The following is a 21,882-nucleotide window of genomic DNA, read 5'->3' as shown; positions in this document are numbered from 1 at the left end:
CGCCCTCCTTAACACCCACCCACTTAACCCGGAAGCCAGCCACACCAATGTGTCGGAGGAAACACTGTTCAACTGATGACCAAAGTCAGCCTGCAGGCGCCCGGCCCGCCATATGGAGTCGCTGGAGCGTGATGAGGCAAGTAAAGCCCCCCTGGCCAAACCCTCCCCTATCCCATACAACGCTGGGACAATTTTGCGCCGCCCGAAGGGACTCCCGGTCACGGCCGGTTGTGACACAGCCTGGGATCTGTAGTGATGCCTCAAGCACCGCGATGTAGTGCCTTACACAGCTGCGCCCCTCGGGAGGTCCCAAGAATTGTGAGGTTTATTATGAGAATAAATATTAGAGTAAATCATTTGAGTAAACTGTTGCTCATGACAAAATATGAAGAACAAAGCCCCAAAATAAAATGTTGTCAGCTTAAGTTCTCGTTCTTTGAGTCTCTCTGTCTCCACCCAGGTATTACCATAAGAAGTCGCTGCGTCATGTGTTGCGGGTGGCGCCGCATCAGGACAAGAGCAGGGGTCACGTGATCACCTACTACGCCAAGGGGGCCCATCTGGTGGGCCTGCAGCCCAAGCAGCTGATGAAGTACATCAAACCCAACGGTGAGCAATGTATGGGCAATGTCTGTGTAACGTCTGAACAACAACGTTTGACCAGTGTTTGAGAACCACATCTAAACTACATAATTTCAGTTCCTGGTTTAATTTTGTGTATATTACTTCCCCTCTTTAGCACAGGAGGTTGGTGGCACCTTAATTGGGGAGGACGGGCTTGTGGTAATGGCTGGAGCGGAATCAACTACATCAAACACATGGTTTCCATGTGTTTCAAGCCATTCCATTTTCTCCGTTCCACCATTATTATGAGCCGTCCTCCCCTCAGCAACCTCCCGTGCTCCTTACCTATCTTTACATTTTACACTGTACACTACCGTTCAAAAGTTTGGGGTCACTTAGACATTTCCATGTTTTTGAAAGAAAAGCAAATTTTTTTGTCCATTAAAATAATATCTAATTGATCTGAAATACAGTGTACAATTTTGCATTTCTTTAAAAAACAAACGCATTTCTAAGTGACCTTTGGCAACATTGGATTACTGAATTTAATTTAATCCGAGTCACTGCGTTGTGTGTGTGACTCTCTCAGCTCCCAGTACCAGCCCATACTCTAAGCGGCCCAGCCTGAACGTCAAGTCAAAGGTCATGGTGGGCAAGCGGGTGGCGACACAGGGAAGTGTCCCCTCTGCCAAGACCTGGAAGACCGTGGAGATCGAGGAGCGCATCAGACAGGTATGAGCTAAAACGACTGAAGGGTTAGAGACAATTCCATTTAAATTCAGTAAATTCAGCCAATTCGGTTTACTTTATTTACTTGCGCCTTTATTTAGCCAGGTAAGTCATCGAGAATAAATAAATGATATTTTACAATAACGACCTGAATTGACTGAAAATGCATCTGGATCACCGCTGTATTGCATGCTGTGTTGAATATTGTCAAGTCTACACCTTTTTTCATTTATGTAACCAAACTTTATCTAGATGTTGTCTTCCCTGGCTTCTTATTGTAATTCAGTTCTGAATCAGCAATTAATGAATTATTATCCCAATTTATGAATCTAAAAATAAAAGGATAATAGCAGGGGAAGTTTAGTATATTTTCCCCAAATATGAAAAGACGGCGATATAAAAGCCGACGTGGGGGCACCCTGACGAAACTACGGCAGTGATTAAATAAACCTCCTCTACCCTCTGTTCTATTGGCGAATGTACAATGACTGAAGAACAAACTAGACGAGCTCCGTTCAAGACTATCCTATCAACGGGACCTGAAGAACTGTAATATCCTATGCTTCACGGAGTCGTGGCTGAACGAGGACATGGTTTAAGTAATTTCAACAGTTTTTTTCTATGCATCAGCAGGACAGAACGGCAGCGTCTCGTAAATTCAAGGGCGTGTCTCTTTGTTAACAACAGCTGGTGTGCAATCTCTAATATTAAGGAAGTCTCGAAGATCTGCTCGCCTGAGTTAGAATACCTTATGATACGCTGTGTAGACCATACTATTTACCAAGAGAGTTTTCATCTATATTTTTTGTAGCTGTCTATTTACCACCACAAACCGATGCTGGCACTAAGACCGCACTCAATGAGCTATATAGGACCATAAGCCAACAAGAAAATACTCATCCAGAGGTAGCACTTCTAGTGGCCGGTGATTTTAATGCAGGAAAACTGTAATCCGTTTTACCTTGTTTCTACCAGCATGTCACCTATGCAACTAGAGGGGAAAAAAACTCTTGATCACATTTACTCCACATAGAGACACATACAACGCTCTCCCTCGCCCTCTATTTGGCAAATCTGACCATAACTCTATGCTCCTGATTCCTGCTTACAAGCAAGAACAAACAGGAAGTACCAGTGACACGCTCAATTAGGAAGTGGTCCGATGAAGCGGATGCTACTCTACAGGACTGTTTTGCTGGAATATGTTCTGGGATTCATCCAATGGCATTGAGGAGTTTACCACATTAGTCATCGGCTTAATTAAGTGCATTGACGACATTGTCCCCACAGAGACCGGACATACATATCCCAACCAGAAGCCGTGGATTACAGTCAACATCTGCACTGAGCTAAAGGCTTGAGCTGCCATTTTCAAGAAGTGGGACACTAACCCAGATGCTTATAAGAAATCCTGCTACACCCTCCGACGAACCATCAAACAGGCAATGCGTCACCACAGGACTAAGATCCAATCCTACTACACCGGTCTGACGCTTGTCAGATGTGGCAGGGCTTGCAAACTATCACGGATTACAAAGGGAAACCCAAGCACGAGCTACCCAGTGACACGAGCCAACTAGACGAGCCAAATGCCTTCTATGCTCGCTTCGAGGCAAGCAAAAGTGAACCACGCATAAGAGCACCAGCTGTTCCGGACGAATGTGGAATCATGCTCTCCTTAGCCGATGTGAGTAAGACCTTTAGACAGGTTAACATTCACAAGGCCGCAGGGCCAGACGGATTAGCAGGACGCATACTAAGAGCATGCGCTAACCAGCTGACAAGTGACTTCATTGACATTTTCAACCTCTCCCTGACCCAGTCTGTAATACCTACATGTTTCAGCAGACCAACATAGTCCCTACGTGAGAATGCTGTTCATTGACTACAGCTCAGCGTTCAACACCATAGTGCCCTCGAAGCTCATCACTAAGCTAAGGTCCTTGGCACTGAACACCTCCCAACTGCAACTGGATCCTGGACTTCATGACGGGCCGCCCCAAGGTGGTGAGGGTAGGCAACAACACATTCGCCATGCTGACCCTCAACACGGGGGCCCTTCAGGGGTGCGTGCTTAGTCCCCTCCTGTACTCCCTGTTCACCCACTACTCTGTGGCTGCGCAAGACTCCAACACCATCATTAAGTTTGCCGACGACACAATGCTGGTAGGCCTAATCACCGATGACAATGACACAGCCTATAGGGAGGAGATTGTGGGTTACTCTCTCTCTCTCTCTCTCTCTCTCTCTCTCTCTCTCTCTCCACTTCCTTCTGTCCCTCCCTCCCTCTCACAGTTATCAATCAAGTACCCAGGAAAGGAGACTAAGGACATGATCACTCCGGTCAAGATCAAGGTGGACCTGCAAGTGAAGGACAGAGAACGTCTCACCTATGACAACATCAACCAAATACGCCGCAAGGTGCTCCAGCTCACACTATAACAACAACATCATGCATTTGTCATTTTAGTCAATACCTTTGCAGTATTTCAGTTAAATATGGCCATGTTTGAGTCTTCCCCTCTTTCCTCCTGTCTCTGTCTCCCCCTTCCATCTATTCCAAATCTTCTCAGCAAAGATGCCTCTCTCTTCTCTTCATCCCTGCCATTTTTATGTAACAATGTGCTATGTGCTATGTAATACGTGTGACTACAACGTAGGGCTACTGTACAAACAATATCTCTGCTTGGAAAGGCCTGATTAAAGTGAGTTACTCTCTACTTCCCTCTCTCTCCTCCATCTCTGTATCCCTCTATTTCTCTTTATCTCTATATATATTTATCTATCTCCTTCGCTCCCTCCCTCCCTCCGTCCCTCTCTCACCCCAGTCCAAAGAGGGCTTGAACACCTACCTGGAGACGCTGAGCCAGTACAAGCAGCGGGACGCCTGGGACTCCTGGGGCTCGCTGCAGAGCTACCACAGCTCTCTGGGCCACAATGCCTTCTCTGACACATTCTCCACCTACAGCTGGAGCTGGAGTGGCTGCCGCAACATGCTGCAGCCCCGCGACCTGCTGGAAGAGAGGCATAACTTGCCTCTGCTGCCACACCAGTATTAGAGAGCAGGGAGTATGGAGGGAGTATGGATGATTTCCAATTAAAAGCAAGAAATATGTAGATTTTGTACTACATCCAATTCTTAAAAAAAAATGTTACCAATCTTTTTCTCCCCAATTTCGTGATTATGATCCTGTCTCATCGCTGAAACTCCCCAACGGGCTCGGGAGAGGCGAAGGTTGAGTCATGTGTCCTCTGAAACATGACACACCAAACCGCGCCTCTTAACACCCGCTCGCTTAACCCAGAAGCCAGCCGCACCAATGTGTCGGAGGAAATACTGTTCAACTGACAATCGGAAGTAGGCCTGCAGGCGCCTGGCCCACCACAAGGAGTTGCTAGAGAGCGATGAGCCAAGTAAAGCCCCCGTGGCCAAACCTTCCCCAAACCCGGACGACGCTGCCCTATGGGACTCCTAGTTACAACCGGTAATGACCCCAGGCTGTAGTGACACCGCATCACTGCGATGCAGTGCCTTAGACCACTGTGCCACTCGGGAGGCCACTTCATTGTATTCTTAATACACTACATGACTAAAAGTATGTGGACACCTGCTCGTCGAACATCTCATTCCAAAATCATGGGCATTAATATGGAGTTGGCACTGATGTTGGGCGATTAGGCCTTGCTCGCAGTCGGTATTCCAATTCATCCCAAAGGTGTTGGCCGGGGTTGAGGTCAGGGCTCTGTGCAGGCCAGTGAAGTTCTTCCACACCAACCTCGACAAACCATTTCTGTATGGACCTCACTTTGTGCATGGGTGCATTGTCATGCTGAAACAGGAAAGGGTCTTCCCCAAACTGTTGCCACAAAGTTGGAAACACAGAATCGTCTAGAATGTAATTGTATGCTATAGTGTTAAGATTTCCCTTCACTGGTACTAAGGGGCCTAGCCCGAACCATGAAAAACAGCCCAAGACCCATATTCCTCCTCCAATAAACTCTACAGTTGGCACTATACAGTTGAAGTCGGAAGTTTACATACACTTAGGTTGTAGTCATTAAAACTCGTTTTTCAACCACTCCACCAATTTCTTGTTAACAAATTATAGTCTTGGCAAGTCGGTTAGGACATCTACTTTGTGCATGACACAAGTAATTTTTCCAACAATTGTTTATAGACAGATTATTTCAGTTATCATTCACTATTTCACAATTCCAGTGGGTCAGAAGTTTACATACACTAAGTTGACTATGCCTTTAAACAGCTTGGAAAATTCCAGAAAGGCTAATTGACATCATTTGAGTCAATTGGAGGCGTACCTGTGGATGTATTTCAAGGCCTACCTCCAAACTCAGTGCCTCTTTCCTTGACATCATGGGTAAACGAAAAGAAATCAGACAAGACCTCAGAAAAATTATTGTAGACCTCCACAAGTCTGGTTCATCCTTGGGAGCAATTTCCAAACACCTGAAGGTACCACGTTCATCTGTACAAACAATAGTACGCAAATATAAACACCATCGGACCACGCAGCCATCATATAACTCAGGAAGGAGACGCATTCTGTCTCCTAGAGATGAACGTACTTTGGTGCAAGAAGTGCAAATCAATCCCAGAACAACAGCAAAGGACCTTGAAGATGTTGGGGGAAACAGGTACAAAAGTATCTATATCCACAGTAAAATGAGTCCTATATCGACATAACCTGAAAGGCCGCTCAGCAAGGAAGAAGCCACTGCTGGAGTTGTCAACCGTGATGGCGAGATCATGGAACGGGCAGTCCTTCCCCGGGAGGAAGAGCAGCTCCGTCTTGCCGAGGTTCAGCTTGAGGTGGTGATCCATCATCCACACTGATATGTCTGCCAGACATGCAGAGATGCGATTCGCCACCTGGTTATCAGAAGGGGGAAAGGAGAAGATTAATTGTGTGTCGTCTGCATAGCAATGATAGGAGAGACCATGTGAGGATATGACAGAGCCAAGTGACTTGGTGTATAGCGAGAATAGGAGAGGGCCTAGAACAGAGCCCTGGGGGACACCAGGGGTGAGAGCACGTGGTGCGGAGACAGATTCTCGCCACGCCACCTGGTAGGAGCGACCTGTCAGGTAGGACGCAATCCAAGCGTGGGCCGCGCCGGAGATGCCCAACTCGGAGAGGGTGGAGAGGAGGATCTGATGGTTCACCGTATCAAAGGCAGCAGATAGGTCTAGGAGGATGGGAGCAGAGGAGAGAGAGTTAGCTTTAGCAGTGCGGAGAGCCTCCGTGACACAGAGAAGAGCAGTCTCAGTTGAATGACCAGTCTTGAAACCTGACTGATTTGGATCAAGAAGGTCATTCTGAGAGAGATAGCAGGAGAGCTGGCCAAGGACGGCGCGTTCAAGAGTTTTGGAGAGAAAAGAAAGAAGGGATACTGGTCTGTAGTTGTTGACTTCGGAGGGATCGAGTGTAGGTTTTTTCAGAAGGGGTGCAACTCTCGCTCTCTTGAAGACGGAAGGGACGTAGCCAGCGGTCAAGGATGAGTTGATGAGCCAGGTGAGGTAAGGGAGAAGGTCTCCGGAAATGGTCTGGAGAAGAGAGGAGGGGATAGGGTCAAGCGGGCAGGTTGTTGGGCGGCCGGCCGTCACAAGACGCGAGATTTCATCTGGAGAGAGAGGGGAGAAAGAGGTCAAAGCACAGGGTAGGGCAGTGTGAGCAGGACCAGCGGTGTCGTTTGACTTAGCAAACGAGGATCGGATGTCGTCAACCTTCTTTTCAAAATGGTTGACGAAGTCATCCGCAGAGAGGGAGGAGGGGGGGGGAGGGGGAGGAGGATTCAGGAGGGGGGAGAAGGTGGCAAAGAGCTTCCTAGGGTTAGAGGCAGATGCTTGGAATTTAGAGTGGTAGAAAGTGGCTTTAGCAGCAGAGACAGAAGAGGAAAATGTAGAGAGGAGGGAGTGAAAGGACGCCAGGTCCGCAGGGAGGCGAGTTTTCCTCCATTTCCGCTCGGCTGCCCGGAGCCCTGTTCTGTGAGCTCGCAATGAGTCGTCGAGCCACGGAGCAGGAGGGGAGGACCGAGCCGGCCTGGAGGATAAGGGACATAGAGAATCAAAGGATGCAGAAAGGGAGGAGAGGAAGGTTGAGGAGGCAGAATCAGGGGATAGGTTGGAGAAGGTTTGAGCAGAGGGAAGAGATGATAGGATGGAAGAGGAGAGAGTAGCGGGAGAGAGAGAGCGAAGGTTGGGACGGCGCAATACCATCCGAGTAGGGGCAGAGTGAGAAGTGTTGGATGAGAGCGAGAGGGAAAAGGATACAAGGTAGTGGTCGGAGACTTGGAGGGGAGTTGCAATGAGATTAGTGGACGAACAGCATCTAGTAAAGATGAGGTCAAGCGTATTGCCTGCCTTGTGAGTCGGGGGGGGAAGGTGAGAGGGTGAGGTCAAAAGAGGAGAGGAGTGGAAAGAAGGAGGCAGAGAGGAATGAGTCAAATGTATTTGGTTAAGGTGTATGTAAACTTCCGACTTCAACTGCACATTCGGGCAGGTAGTGTTATCCTGGCATTGGCCTAACACAGATTTGTCTGTCGGACTGCTCGATGGTGAAGCATGATTCATCACTCCAGAGAACGCGTTTCCACTGCTCCAGAGTCCAATGGCGGCGAGCTTAACACCACACCAGCAGACGCTTGGCATTGCGCATGGTGATCTTAGGCTTGTGTGTGGCTGCCCGGCCATGGAAATGCATTTCATGAAGCTCCTGACGAACAGTTCTTGTGCTGACGTTGCTTCCAGAGGCAGTTTGGAACTCGGTAGCGAGTGTTGCAACTGAGGACAGATTATTTTTACGAGCTATGTGCTTCAGCACTTGGTGGTCCTGTTCTGTGAGCTTTTGTGGCCTACCACTTCGCGGCTGAGCCGTTGTTGCTCGTAGACATTTCCACTTCACAATAACAGCACTTACAGTTGACCGGGGCAGCTCTAGCAGGGCGGACATTTGACGAACTGACTTGTTGGAAAGGTGGCATACTATGACGGTGCCACATTGAAAGTCACTGAGCTCTACAGTAAGGCCATTCTACTACAAATGTTGCATGGCTGTGTGCTCGATTTTATACACCTGTCAGCAATGGGTGTGGCTGAAATATCAGAATCCACTAATTTGAAGGGGTGTCCACATATTTTTGTATATATATATATACTGCTCAAAAAAATAAAGGGAACACTTAAACAACACATCCTTGATCTGAATGAAAGAAATAATCTTAAGTACTTTTTTCTTTACATAGTTGAATGTGCTGACAACAAAATCACACAAAAATAATCAATGGAAATCCAATTTATCAACCCATGGAGGTCTGGATTTGGAGTCACACTCAAAATTAAAGTGGAAAACCACACTACAGGCTGATCCAACTTTGATGTAATGTCCTTAAAACTAGTCAAAATGAGGCTCAGTAGTGTGTGTGGCCTCCACGTGCCTGTATGACCTCCCTACAATGCCTGGGCATGCTCCTGATGAGGTGGCGGATGGTTTCCTGAGGGATCTCCTCCCAGACCTGGACTAAAGCATCCGCCAACTCCTGGACAGTCTGTGGTGCAACGTGGCATTGGTGGATGGAGCGAGACATGATGTCCCAGATGTGCTCAATTGGATTCAGGTCTGGGGAACGGGCGGGCCAGTCCATAGAATCAATGCCTTCCTCTTGCAGGAACTGCTGACACACTCCAGCCACATGAGGTCTAGCATTGTCTTGCATTAGGAGGAACCCAAGGCCAACCGCACCAGCATATGGTCTCACAAGGGGTCTGAGGATCTAATCTCGGTACCTAATGGCAGTCAGGCTACCTCTGGCGAGCACATGGAGGGCTGTGCGGCCCCTCAAAGAAATGCCACCCCACACCATGACTGACCCACCGCCAAACCGGTCATGCTGGAGGATGTTGCAGGCAGCAGATCGTTCTCCACGGCGTCTCCAGACTCTGTCACGTCTGTCACATGTGCTCAGTGTGAACCTGCTTTCATCTGTGAAGAGCAAGGGCGCCAGTGGCGAATTTGCCAATCTTGGTGTTCTCTGGCAAATGCCAAACGTCCTGCACGGTGTTGGGCTGTAAGCACAACCCCCACCTGTGGACGTCGGGCCCTCATACCACCCTCATGGAGTCTGTTTCTGACCGCAGACACATACACATTTGTGGCCTGCAGGAGGTCATTTTGCAGGGCTCTGGCAGTGCTTCTCCTGCTCCTCTTTGCACAAAGGCGGAGGTAGCGGTCCTGCTGCTGGGTTGTTGCCCTCCTACGGCCTCCTCCACGTCTCCAGACACAGCAAACCTTCTTGCCACAGCTCGCATTGATGTGCCATCCTGGATGAGCTGCACTACCTGAGCTTGTGTGGGTTGTAGACTCCGTCTCATGCTACCACTAGAGTGAAAGCACCGCCAGCATTCAAAAGTGACCAAAACATCAGCCAGGAAGCATAGGAACTGAGAAGTGGTCTGTGGTCCCCACCTGCAGAACCACTCCTTTATTGGGGGTGTCTTGCTAATTGCCTATAATTTCCACCTGTTGTCTATTCCATTTGCACAACAGCATGTGAAATGTATTGTCAATCAGTGTTGCTTCCTAAGTGGACAGTTTGATTTCACAGAAGTGTGATTGACTTGGAGTTACATTGTGTTGTTTAAGTGTTCCCTTTATTTTTTTGAGCAGTGTATATATATATATATATATATATATATATATATATATATATATATATATATAGTGTATATGCCATTTAGTCAATCCTTTTCTCCAAAGTGACTTACAGTACAATGAGTACATACAATAGTACTTATGACTGACTGATGAGCATGGCATCAATTGCTGAAATGTATATTTCAATGTGACTACTCATTGCTTTTTGAATTGGGTGACAAGATTTTTAAACCTTTTTCCAGAAGTACTTTTCACAATTGTATTATTTTACATGAGCCATTACATATCTGTGTATGAATTAGAGGTCGACCGATTAATGGGAATGGCCGAGTAATTAGGGCCGATTTCAAGTTTTCATAACAATCGGTAATCAGTATTTTTGACCACCGATTTGCCGATTTAAAAAAAAATATATATTAAAAAATATATATATTTTATTTTGTATTTTTACACCTTTATTTAACTAGGCAAGTCAGATTAAGAACACATTCTTATTTTCAATGACGGCCTAGGAACGGGGGTTAACTGCCTTGTTCAGGGGGGATTCGGGGATTCGTTTTTGCAACCTTCCGGTTACTAGTCCAACGCTCTAACCACCTGCCTTACATTGCACTCCACGAGGAGCCTGCATGGCCGGCTGACTACCTGTTATGCGAGGGCAGCAAGAAGCCAAGGTAAGTTGCTAGCTAGCATTAAACCTATCTTATAAAAAACTATCAATATTAACATAATCACTAGTTAACTACACATAGTTGATGATATTACTAGTTTATCTAACGTGTCCTGCGTTGCATATAATTGATGCGGTGCCTGTTAATTTCTCATTGAATCACAGCCTACTTCGACAAACGGGTGTTGATTTAACAAGCGCATCTGCGAAAAAAGCACTGTCGATGCACCAATGTACCTAACCATAAACATCAACGCCTTTCTTTAAAACCAATACACAAGTATATATTTTTAAACCTGCATATTTAGTTAATATTGCCTGCTAACATGAAATTGTGTCACTTATCTTGCGTTCATTGCACGCAGTCAGGGTATATGCAACAGTTTGCCTGGCTCGTTGCGAACTAATTTGCCAGACTTTTACGTAATTATGACATAACATTGAAGGTTGTGCAATGTAACAGGAATATTTAGACATAGGGACCCATTAGATAAAATACGAAACGGTTCCGTATTTCACTGAAAGTAAAAACTTTTGTTTTCGAGATGATAGTTTCCAGATTTGACCATATTAATGACCTAAGGCTCGTATTTCTGTGTGTTATTATGTTATAATTAAGTCTATGATTTGATATTTGATAGAGCAGTCTGACTGAGCGATGGTAAGCACCAGCAGGCTCGTAAGCATTCATTCAAACAGCACTTTAGTTCATTTTGCCAGCAGCTCTTCGCTGTGCTTCAAGCAGTTTATGACTTCAAGCCGGGTGGGTATAATTTGTGGAACGTTCCAACACGCACTACCCTCTGTAGTGCCTTGCGGTTGGAGGCTGAGCAATTGCCGAACCAGGCAGTGATGCAACCAGTCAGGATGCTCTCGATGTTGCAGCTGTAGAACCTTTTGAGGATCTCAGGACCCATGCCAAATCTTTTTAGTTTCCTGAGGGGGAATAGGCTTTGTCGTGCCCTCTTCACGACTGTGTTGGTGTGTTTGGACAATTCTAGTTTGTTGGTGATGTGGACACCAAGGAACTTGAGGCTCTCAACCTGCTCCACTACAGCCCCGTCGATGAGAATGGGGGCGTGCTCGGTCCTCCTTTTCCTGTAGTCCACAATCATCTCCTTAGCCTTGGTTGCGTTGAGGGATAGGTTGTTATTCTGGTACCACCCGGCTAGGTCTCTGACCTCCTCCCTATAGGCTGTCTCGTCGTTGTCGGTGACACTGTTGTGTCGTCTGAAAACTTAATGATGGTTTAGGAGTCGTGCCTGGCCATGCAGTCGTGGGTGAACAGGGAGTACAGGAGGGGACTGAGCACGCACCCCTGGGGGGGCTCCAGTGTTGAGGATCAGTGTGGCAGATGTGTTGCTACCTACCCTCACCACCTGGGGGCGGCCCGTCAGGAAGTCCAGGATCCAGTTGCAGAGGGAGGTGTTTAGTCCCAGAATCCTTAGCTTAGTGATGAGCTTTGAGGGTACTATGGTGTTGAACGCTGAGCTGTAGTCAATGAATAGCATTCTCACATAAGTGTTCCTTTTGTCCAGGTGAAAGGGCAGTGTGGAGTGCAATAGAGATTGAATCATCTGTGGATCTGTTTGGGCGGTATGCAAATTGGTGTGGGTCTAGGGTTTCTGGGATAATGGTGTTGATGTGAGCCAATACCAGCCTTTCAAAGCACTTCATGGCTACGGACATGAGTGCTACGGGTCTGTAGTCATTTAGGCAGGTTGCCATTCAGGCAGGTTGCCTTGATGAGCAAAAAAGACTGTATAAAATAAATTAATACAATTGAAGAAGGCAGACAGACATAAGCGCAGAGAGAGGATATCAATGTTCTGGAAAGATGCTGAATGGAGGGATAGTCTAAGATCCCACCAAACGTGTTCACCAATCTCATAAAACATTTTAGAAAAAGGCTCAGTGCCGAGGGCCACGGAGTATTGATGACAGGGGTGCCAATCATTTTGACCCCTATCTTTTTTAAATGTGTTTTTTTTACAAATGTCTTTCTCTGAGCAGTTGTATTAGTATAAAATAATATGATTCAAAAATGTTTTTCTTCATACAATAGGGTTCAGTATTTGTATTGTTTATTTTATAGTCTTTTTTGCTCATCTATATCAAGGTTGCAATTATTTTGGACCTGACTGTACTTAACATATCTACATGTACTAATTTGCCTGACAATGGAATTCAGGCATGACACAATGACAAGATAAAAATGATTATTGTGGATACTGGCTCTCTCACAAGTCTAACATATCCTATTCTTCAGAAACCAAACTAGAATAGAAGCATTTTTAGTTCTCACAGTCTTCAAATGATGGATTATCATAGGACCCTTTAACCTAAACATCTTAAATCAGACCTCACGGTCCAACAATTTTTCACTGGCTCATTCCTTAAAGAGTTTAAGCTTCATGTTTGGTTTGAGAGTGGTTTGTGTAATGGTTGGCAACTTGTCAATGACTCATGACCTAAAATCACAAATTCCACTTCTGTCCTTTCCCAAATGTTGACTTAAAAGGACCTGTGTCTCGAATTAAGTGGTTGTGATAAAACTAAGTCACTTCCGAAGAGGAGGGCGCTATCCTACTATCGCCTAAAGCAGGGTTTCCCAAACTCGGTCCTCGGGACCCCAAAGGGTGCACGTTTTGGTTTTTGCCCTAGCACTACACAATTGATTCGAATAATCAACTAATCATCAAGCTTTGAGCATTTCAATCAGCTGTGTAGTGTTAGGTCAAAAACCAAAACATGCACCCCTTCGGGTCCCGAGGACCAGGTTTGGGAAACTCTGGCCTAACGTTCTGTCTTTTCACAAATGGAACTCATCAGACAATAGTTGACTTGAGTTATAGCCTACTTTTGATAGACAAAAAGACAATGACGTACCCCCAGTGAGCATTATTGGTTGATATTTGTTTCGTCCGCCCTAGCCTTGATTTCAAAGTCCACAGATTTTTGGTCTGGTCTGGACCGGCCTAGGTTTGGCCCAAAAATTGATTTGGACATATGATATACCCCAGTGAGCACTGACTGACACAGGACATCCATGGACATTGACTATTGGTTCATTTTTGTTCCTTCCGCCATGGCCTTGATTTCAATGTCTACAGACTTAGATTTTTGGTCCATCTGGACCTGTCTTTATTTAGCCCAAACATAGACTATGATTGGTTCAAATTTGATCCAGTCCGGACCCAGCCTCAGCATTTGGCAAAAATTGGAGACATATGGTTTTCAGTGGAAACGGAAGAGAGACTATGAATCGACTTCCGCTTTTGGATGTGTGAAAAGATAAAAGATATAACTTGATATAATATAATATAATATTGCCTGTTTTTCTTTGAGATGGAATTCTTGATACAAAGTCAACAGACACCACATACCAATTTTGTTGATGTCGTCTTTGGCAGAGATTCCATTAATGCTAGATAACGCTAGCTAATATCTGGCCAGCAGCTAGCTATGGCATGCTTGCTATCTTGCTTTCTGAAGTTGTTTCCATCCTGAATATTAACAGGGCGACACTCCATCTTAACTCCTCCTCCACATTTACTGGATTGGTTGAACAGTGCAGAAGAGAACCTTCCCCGACATTTGACCAGAATGTGGGTAATTTAGTTTCAGGCGTTTCTTTTACCCATGCTATATTACGTTAATCCGGAGCTGCCAAATTTGGTCTTGTTTTGGGGGCAGAGCTCATTTCAATAATACCCAGGGTGCTTTGCAAGTGTTCATGTTTACATTTACAATTTGGTCATTTAGCAGACACTTATCCAGAGCCACTTACAGTGCATTCAACTAAGGTAGCTAAACAACTACATAGCACAGTCATGCACTCCCACAGTTTTAATTTGAAGAACCCCTAAAGGACACTCCAGGAACCTTCTCTTTTTAGAGTGTAGAAAGTAAAATGTTTCTGTAACCCTTACTGAGAAGTTAAAGAGTTCAGTTGGTGGTGTCAGAAAACTTTGAACATGTTCACTGCCAATTCTAAAGCTTTTGAAAAGGATAAGGTAAGTGCAAGTGACAGATGGTAGCAATAATAACTGTTCTCCATTTTACTCCAATTTGATATTTTATTTGAAAATAAAATGTATGAATGTAACATAACTTTTCAATGTACATGTAGATGTAAGTGAAATTATGTATGGTTGAAATGTAGCCGTAGAAATAACGACCAAAAAAATACTTATTTTCCATATTCATATATGATGACTTTTCAACTTTCACTTAGAACTGAAAATTAACTTGTCTTCAATGTCAGACAAATACATGTTTTTAAATGTCATCTTTTCAACATACGTAAAAGATGTATTTTCAACTTTCACTTAGAACTGAAAATTAACGTGACCTTTTTTTAACGTGACGTCTTTTCAGCGTCTTTTTAATGGCAATAGCCTCACTCTTAGAAACATTGATGCTTGTTGGCTCCGGGGTGAAGATTCCACTAGATACAGATCTAGGATCCGCTTCCCCTCCCCCAACTGAACCTTAACCATTAGTGGGGGAAAATGCAAAATTGACCCAAGATCAGTGTCTAGGTACAGTTTCACCCTTTACCTGCTTGTTGAGGAATTTCAGGAGTATTTTTCAAGGTCCCTGTCCCACTGAAACATATATATGGAACGTGTGGGAACAGGATGAAGAATCATGAACATATTTGGAATACACACTCAGAGATAGAAAAGATTGAGCTTCCCCATCTGTGCTTTTCCTGTTTGGAATTCCTTGGAATTTGTCAAAACTGAGCAATTTCCTTCTGATAACGATTAGTGTGTAGAACCAGGAAGGCGTGGGGCTTTGAATGCTGATTTTATCCCCTTTATGTAATTCTGACAATTACCATGATCTCTATTGCTGCGTTTTCACAGGCAGCCCAATTCTGATCTTTTGCCCAATTATTGGTCTTTTGATGACCAATCAGATCTTTTAACAATAATTGGTCCAAACATCAGATTTGGGCATCCTGTGTAAACGCAACCAATGAGGTCCATAGAATAGATCAGGTTAGAATCATTATTTTGGCTGTATTGTGTGTGTTCCATCCATCAATAAATTAATAAATCAATTCCAAATAACCATAGGATTTCCAATTCTACATTATGGATAGGCCATGCTGAATCCTTTCTCCAGCTTTTGAGAATATTTTTTGTGATAATATCAAGATGTCATACTATGTTCTCGTCAGATATCCAGGTTAAAACCAGATGAAGAAATATTTTCTGGTTGCTAAAAAGTCAGACAAAATATCCTCTAACAATCAGTATACAACTTGACCAGGAAGACGTCATTGCAACCTTTTGCCTACTGTAGTTTTAATGAATTTAGTGACACTGAAAACACATCGTGGCTTTCAAAACAGTTCGATCGTTCCTGATTTCATGGTGTACTAACTTTCCTTCACAAGAGATCAAAGAGTAACAAGCGTGGCGATCTTGAAATTATTTAACTCACACAGCCTTCTCATGGCCCATCAATCACCATGCTTCTTCACTAGCCCACGTGGTTTGCCTGCTAAACCATTTCAGATGCTTCTGAACTTTACCACCAGCCTCACCAACTCTAAGTGTGTAGCCCAGTGTCATGCTATTTTTCCTTCTTGTCCTCTCGTTGCTCTTTAATCCATTTGTAATAATGCATGATTGTTATTACTGTAAATTCCAACCCACCATATTTTATTTAAAAGTTGTTAAAAACATTATTCCATGAGTAACTATGGTTACTATTACCGATCATTGTAGAGGTTCACTTTTTTTTTCAAATAATTAATTGACTGTAGGTTGGAGAGAACAAAGTTTATAAAGAGATTGATACTATGAGGTATCCAGTAAAAATGAGCCTATACCTGCAGTATCACATATTTGACCTAGTGACTCCCAATGAAATGCAAATTAGTACTATAATGTATGAGACTGAGTATTTTAATGCTATGGGGTTCTCCGACTGATAAAACATCGATCTGTCGTAGGGACTGTTTGTTGGAGTAGTATCAAGAGGCAGCAGGATCAAGTGCTAAATAGAGTTCAGTTTATTAAGTGTAAAAGTGGTGCCAGGTTAAGTTGTAAGTCAGAATATTTACATAACATCTACAACATATTTACTGTAGCTCTCTTCACGACAACAGACACAGGTTTGTTCTTTGAAACGGGCGTTTATTGCATTGCACGTCTTTTTCTCCGATGCATCCACGTCACGCCGTGAGAACTATATGTTTGAATGAACACAGTAACGTTGATAAATTATACAGTACTGAAACAAAGAAATACAAATGGCGCTCGGCGCAACAATACAAGTGGAACTTGGCACGACTATAAAAAAAGTTCTATAGGTTGAACAAAATACCTCGTTGGCTGCTTGTCCTGAAAAGAGGTTCTTGAATTCTTAAAGTCCCTTGAAAGTCCCTTTACTGTCCTTCTTAGCCTCTGCCATCAACAATTATGACTCAGATCTGCTTAAGTTAGATTGCACACAGTCAATTAACAAATTCCGTAGCAGTAACACAACAGAGAACGTTAGTTCCGGGATGGAACATAAAAACACAATCAATGGCCTAACGTTAATTTACCTGTTTGTTACATCACATTTAAATTCTTATCTATACATCAATAAATTAATTTTTTTATTTACTACATCAAATAAACCTTGAATTATGTATTAATCATGCATAGTGAACACAGCATCTATGTAACAACACTTACATTTACATTGATAATCAGACCAGGGTCGGTCCTTACTGTTCTGCCACCCTAGGAGAGACCAAAAATACCAACCGCAAAACTAGAATCATTTCAGTAAGCAAAATAACTTTGAAAAGATGTCTAAAATACATATTTTCCGGATGTTGAAATCAGGCAAATTTTTGGTTCTGAATGAAAATAGAAAAGACGCCTGTAAATGATGTCTTTTCTATTTATCTATGTTTTGACCAAATCAAGGCTGGTCCAGACCGTACAAAACTTGAAGCAAACAGACGTCTATGATTGGTTTTTTGGTCTGCACCAAATCTGAACCAATGTCAGTGGATGTGGAAATCAAGGCCAGTCCGAACTACACCAAAAAATGTTTATGAATGCCCATCTATGTGGTAAGCCTACCGTTTGTAAAAGAAAAAAAAGATGTCTGTTCTGGACCAAAAGAGAGACATCAGCTCGTGCTTACTGGGTTGCAGTGTAACGGAGACGCTGAGAGTCGAGGTGCAGGTGAAACATTGAATAAAACATGGAAAGAAACATAACAGTATAAACACAGGAACAATACTGACTGGGGAAAGAACCTAATGGAGTGCCAGATAAAGGGGAGGTAAGTGAGGTAATGGAGTCCAGGTGTGCCTCATGACGTGCAGGTGCGCGTAATGATTGATGCCAGGTGTGCGTGATGATTGATCCCAGGACCGGTGGTTAGTATACTGGTGATGTCGAACGCTGGAGGGGAGGAGCGGGAGTATACGTGACAGTACACCCCCCCCCCCCCCCCCCCCCCCCACCCCCACCCGAGAAACCATCAGGCATGTTGTCAGCAGCCTTGAGGAGGCAAGTGCTGCTGTCTGAGGAGGAGAAGAGGAGGCAGCTGAAAATAAAGATAAACATCGCATACTTCATTGCGAAAGAAGAAGAACCTTTCGGCAAATTTGGGCCGCTTATCAGACTCCACCACAAAAACGGAGTTGACATTAATCCCACATATGACAATGATGTAAGATGTACGGAGATGATCGGTCAAATTGCTAACATAATTAGGAGAGCCTGTCAGCGAAGCTGAAAGCCGCAAAGTATATTGCCGTTCTAATAGACGGAGACACTGATATATCCAACACCGAATGCGAGATTGTCTACGTACGCTTGTTGGAGGATGGGAAGCCAGTCAATCTCTTGGTTGGACAACAGACCCTTGAGTACTCTCATGCCATTGGTAAGTTGTTCCTCTTTATAGGCTTTATTCTTGTGTAAAGTTGAATCATTATTCATAATGAAGATAATTTAGTTTGTCAGAAATACTTTTGTATAATTGTTTTTTTGGGTTGTCATTCGAGGTGTTTTGGATGCCACCAAGGCCACATTTCGTGCTGTTTGCCCAGAGGAAGATGGAGGGTCATGGATGAAGAAGTGCATCTCCTTCGGGGCAGATGGTGCCTCCATAAACATGGGCCACCGTGGGGGAGTGATTGCCCACCTGCAGAGAGAGGCAGGGGGGCATATAATCCCAATCCACTGTATGCCACATAGGTTTGTAACTAATAAATCCTCTATGATTTAGTTTTATTTGCTAGCAGAGAATTTTAAACAATACTGTGTGTGTGTGTCTGTGTGCGAGCGCTAAGTGCTGGAATGGTAAATACCACAGAATTATTGTTTTCTGTTGGTACAAGAGACAGGGGGGGAAGGAGACAGTGAATTGTTTGGAAGATTCTGTTCTGACTTTCACAGATTAGAGCTGGCAATACTGACCATCCAGAAAAAAGAGCCAAAGGCATCTGTCGTGTACGATCTTCTGAATCTGATATGGAAGACGTATCACTTCAGCGGAAAATCCAAACGAGAGCTCTATGTTCTCGGACAAGAGCTCGGTGTGGATATTTGCACACCATCTAGCGTCAAGGGAACTCGCTGGATCCCCCATGTCCACAGAGCCCTCAAAGTGTTCCTACGACATGGACAAGACAAGGACCTTGGATGGATCCCCCATGTCCACAGAGCCCTCAAAGTGTTCCTGCAGCATGGACAAGACAAGGACCTTGGATGGATCCCCCATGTCCACAGAGCCCTCAAAGTGTTCCTACGGCATGGACAAGACAAGGACCTTGGATGGATCCCCCATGTCCACAGAGCCCTCAAAGTGTTCCTGCAGCATGGACAAGACAAGGACCTTGGATGGATCCCCCATGTCCACAGAGCCCTCAAAGTGTTCCTGCAGCATGGACAAGACAAGGACCTTGCCACTGACGAAGGCCAGTACTCCGTTGTTCTGCAGCACATGGAGCACCTGGCAGTAGCATCAACAACAGCGGAAGTTCAAGGGCGGGCAAAGAAGGTCAGTTTTACACAGGAAATGGAATACCACACTAGTTTTAAAAAATAGGTTAAAGACTCAAATGAACTTTAAGAATCAAGCAATTGAGAGGTGACAATTTATTTACTCACTACTTAACAGGTAAATCGGGAAATGGAGAATGCACTCCTTTGTGTATTCTGCCATTTTCTTTCAGACATGTTTAAAGAGCTATCCTCACTTAGCCTCACCCTGCAAAGGAATGACCTGATCCTCCCCCAAGCCACATCAGAGTTGAGGAAGACAGTGACCAGACTGGAAGCACTAAAGCTTAGGGCAAAGGCAGGAGGCATACTGGAGAAGATCCAGACCATGCTTGCTCAGCAGCAGGGTGATGAGAGGAGATTCCAGGTGTGTTAGGATGAGAGCTTATTAGGATGTAAGAGAAATCGATGATTAAAATCGATGATTAAGACAGATTCTCAGTGTGAGAATCAATGTATTTGTTGCCCAATAGAACGATTTGAGGATAAGGAGGGAAATGCAGTGGAGAAGTCTTTAAAAACAATTTATGGGAGACAGACAAATGGCCAGACATTTCATTATGTGTTGGTGTGTGTGTCTCTGTTTGTGTGTGTGTTATTTCTGTTAAAGGGAATAACACTGAAGGGGGATCTGAAAGGCTTCACGGACCTCACCAATCCCCAGCTGAAGCAGCATATTGAGGCGGCCATCAACATCGGCGTGGATGATTTCAAAGCCAGGTTTGGTGGTTTGCTGAAGGATGAGGGCGTCCAGATCCCAGTGGAGTCTTTCAGAGTGCTAAACCCTGACACATGGCCAGAAGACCAGGCCAGCCTTCTCACCTTTGGCGATGATGGTGTGGCAGACCTGATGAGGAATTTCAAGGAGCCTCTAGAGAGCTAAGAATTTATTTTACACTGCATTGCCATATGAGACAATGTTATGTTTGCATATTTGCAAACTCACTTGTGCTGTTCAATCCTGCAGATCGGGGTGCAACATGGCTGCAATCCAGGATGAGTGGCAGGGGCTGAAAATCCTGGTCAGCCACAATTTCAAGGACAAGTCCTACAGTGGCTTGTGGGAGACCATATTGACAAAGGACCACTACATGCACGATTACAAGGTAGACTAACAGTCCTGAGTGGTTATGTATGGTATCCTATGGTTGGTTTTGATAAGTTAATGGTAAGAGTTTAAATGAAATTGAAAGATATATTTTCCCTAGAACATACTGGAGTTGGTGCAGCTTATGCTGGTGCTGCCCATTTCAGCCGCCCAGTGTTAATGGTAAGAGTTTAAATGAACCGGATTAAGAATTCAACAAGAAGCTGCCTTGGGGTCTCCACCACCGAAGACCTGATGAGGATCAGCCTGGAGGGGCCTTCTGTCGAGGAGTTCGATCCCACTCCTGCCGTGGACCGCTGGCTGACCTCTAAGCGTGCCAGACGGCCAACATACAAAAGCAGCTGGAAAACTGATATCCTTTACGTCTAGTAGGCTTTGGTCAATGTGTGATTTTGGTGGTATGTGCTGTTCCACAGATGTGTGTCCCTTAGTACACGCACACACACTCACACACGCAGTATAAATATGTATGTAATAAATTGTTAATAAATTCTGTTCCATTTTTCACTGTGCTCCTAAATTTCTTTGGGTGCTCCTACATTTTTTTCATTTAGGAGCACATGTACTCCTTGGGAAAAAAGTTAGCGTAGAGCACTGTGCTGCTACCCCTCTCTCTGCCCTACGGGTGATCAAAGATGTATTTGAACAGAGCCATGAACCCCTCATATGAATCTAGCTCCTCTCCCAGACAGCAGTGGCCCATTCCAACACCCGCCCAATCAGCAGAGAAATAACCGTGGGAAACTTGGACCTCTCGGTGGTGGGGGGCTCCCATCTGGTGCGAGAAGTAGAGGGAGCACTGAAGAAGGAAGCCACGGCATTTAGATGGGGTTCTGTAATATTTATCCGGGAGGCAACGAACCTCTTCCATAGCCATCCCCAGTTGTGCCAGCTTGTCATGGTGATGACGAGCAGGGGCTCGTCGACCATCTGGGAGATATTTTGTTTTCCTGCTGGCTCCATTGTTGGAGTCAGTATTCTGTAACGGAAAACAACAGCTGGAAAATGAGTCGGAAGCACAGTAGCATTTGGATGCATTTTAATAATGCATCCAATAATATTACAACACAGTGTAGAATTTGCCAAAACAAAATCTCATATAAAGCC

General features: G+C 44.6%; 1 protein-coding gene and 1 long non-coding RNA gene across 2 annotated transcripts; one reads left to right on the top strand and one right to left on the bottom strand.

Moving 5' to 3' along the window:
• Positions 1 to 16,688: 16,688 nt before the first annotated feature.
• Positions 16,689 to 17,865, bottom strand: LOC106579365 (uncharacterized). The gene is made up of 4 exons (XR_001322634.3): positions 17,733 to 17,865; positions 17,337 to 17,384; positions 16,981 to 17,086; positions 16,689 to 16,842 (listed from the first exon to the last, which is right to left on the bottom strand). It is a non-coding gene; the product is annotated as an uncharacterized LOC106579365 (long non-coding RNA).
• A 297-nt stretch (positions 17,866 to 18,162) lies between these two features.
• On the top strand, positions 18,163 to 21,280 carry LOC106579367 (uncharacterized). The gene is made up of 4 exons (XM_082965885.1): positions 18,163 to 18,860; positions 19,062 to 19,665; positions 20,278 to 20,773; positions 20,876 to 21,280. The coding sequence occupies exons 1-3, from the start codon at positions 18,733 to 18,735 to the stop codon at positions 20,548 to 20,550; spliced, it is 1,005 nt and encodes a 334-aa protein (XP_082822011.1). The 5' UTR covers positions 18,163 to 18,732; the 3' UTR covers positions 20,551 to 20,773; positions 20,876 to 21,280.
• Positions 21,281 to 21,882: the final 602 nt, after the last annotated feature.

The sequence above is a fragment of the Salmo salar genome, chromosome 19 (assembly GCF_965601325.2).
Source record: "Salmo salar chromosome 19, fSalSal1, whole genome shotgun sequence".
Lineage (NCBI taxonomy): Eukaryota > Metazoa > Chordata > Actinopteri > Salmoniformes > Salmonidae > Salmo > Salmo salar.
Note: the sequence above shows the minus strand (reverse complement) of the source record. Positions and strands in the feature narration are given on the sequence as shown.

Bases quoted from the DNA above. Each gene is read 5' to 3' on its own strand.
- LOC106579367 (XM_082965885.1), top strand. From the start codon at position 18,733: ATGAAGAAGTGCATCTCCTTCGGGGCAGATGGTGCCTCCATAAACATG. The intron at 18,861-19,061 runs GTTTGTAACTAA...TGACTTTCACAG, and splicing joins ATCCACTGTATGCCACATAG to ATTAGAGCTGGCAATACTGA. The intron at 19,666-20,277 runs GTCAGTTTTACA...TTTCTGTTAAAG, and splicing joins TTCAAGGGCGGGCAAAGAAG to GGAATAACACTGAAGGGGGA.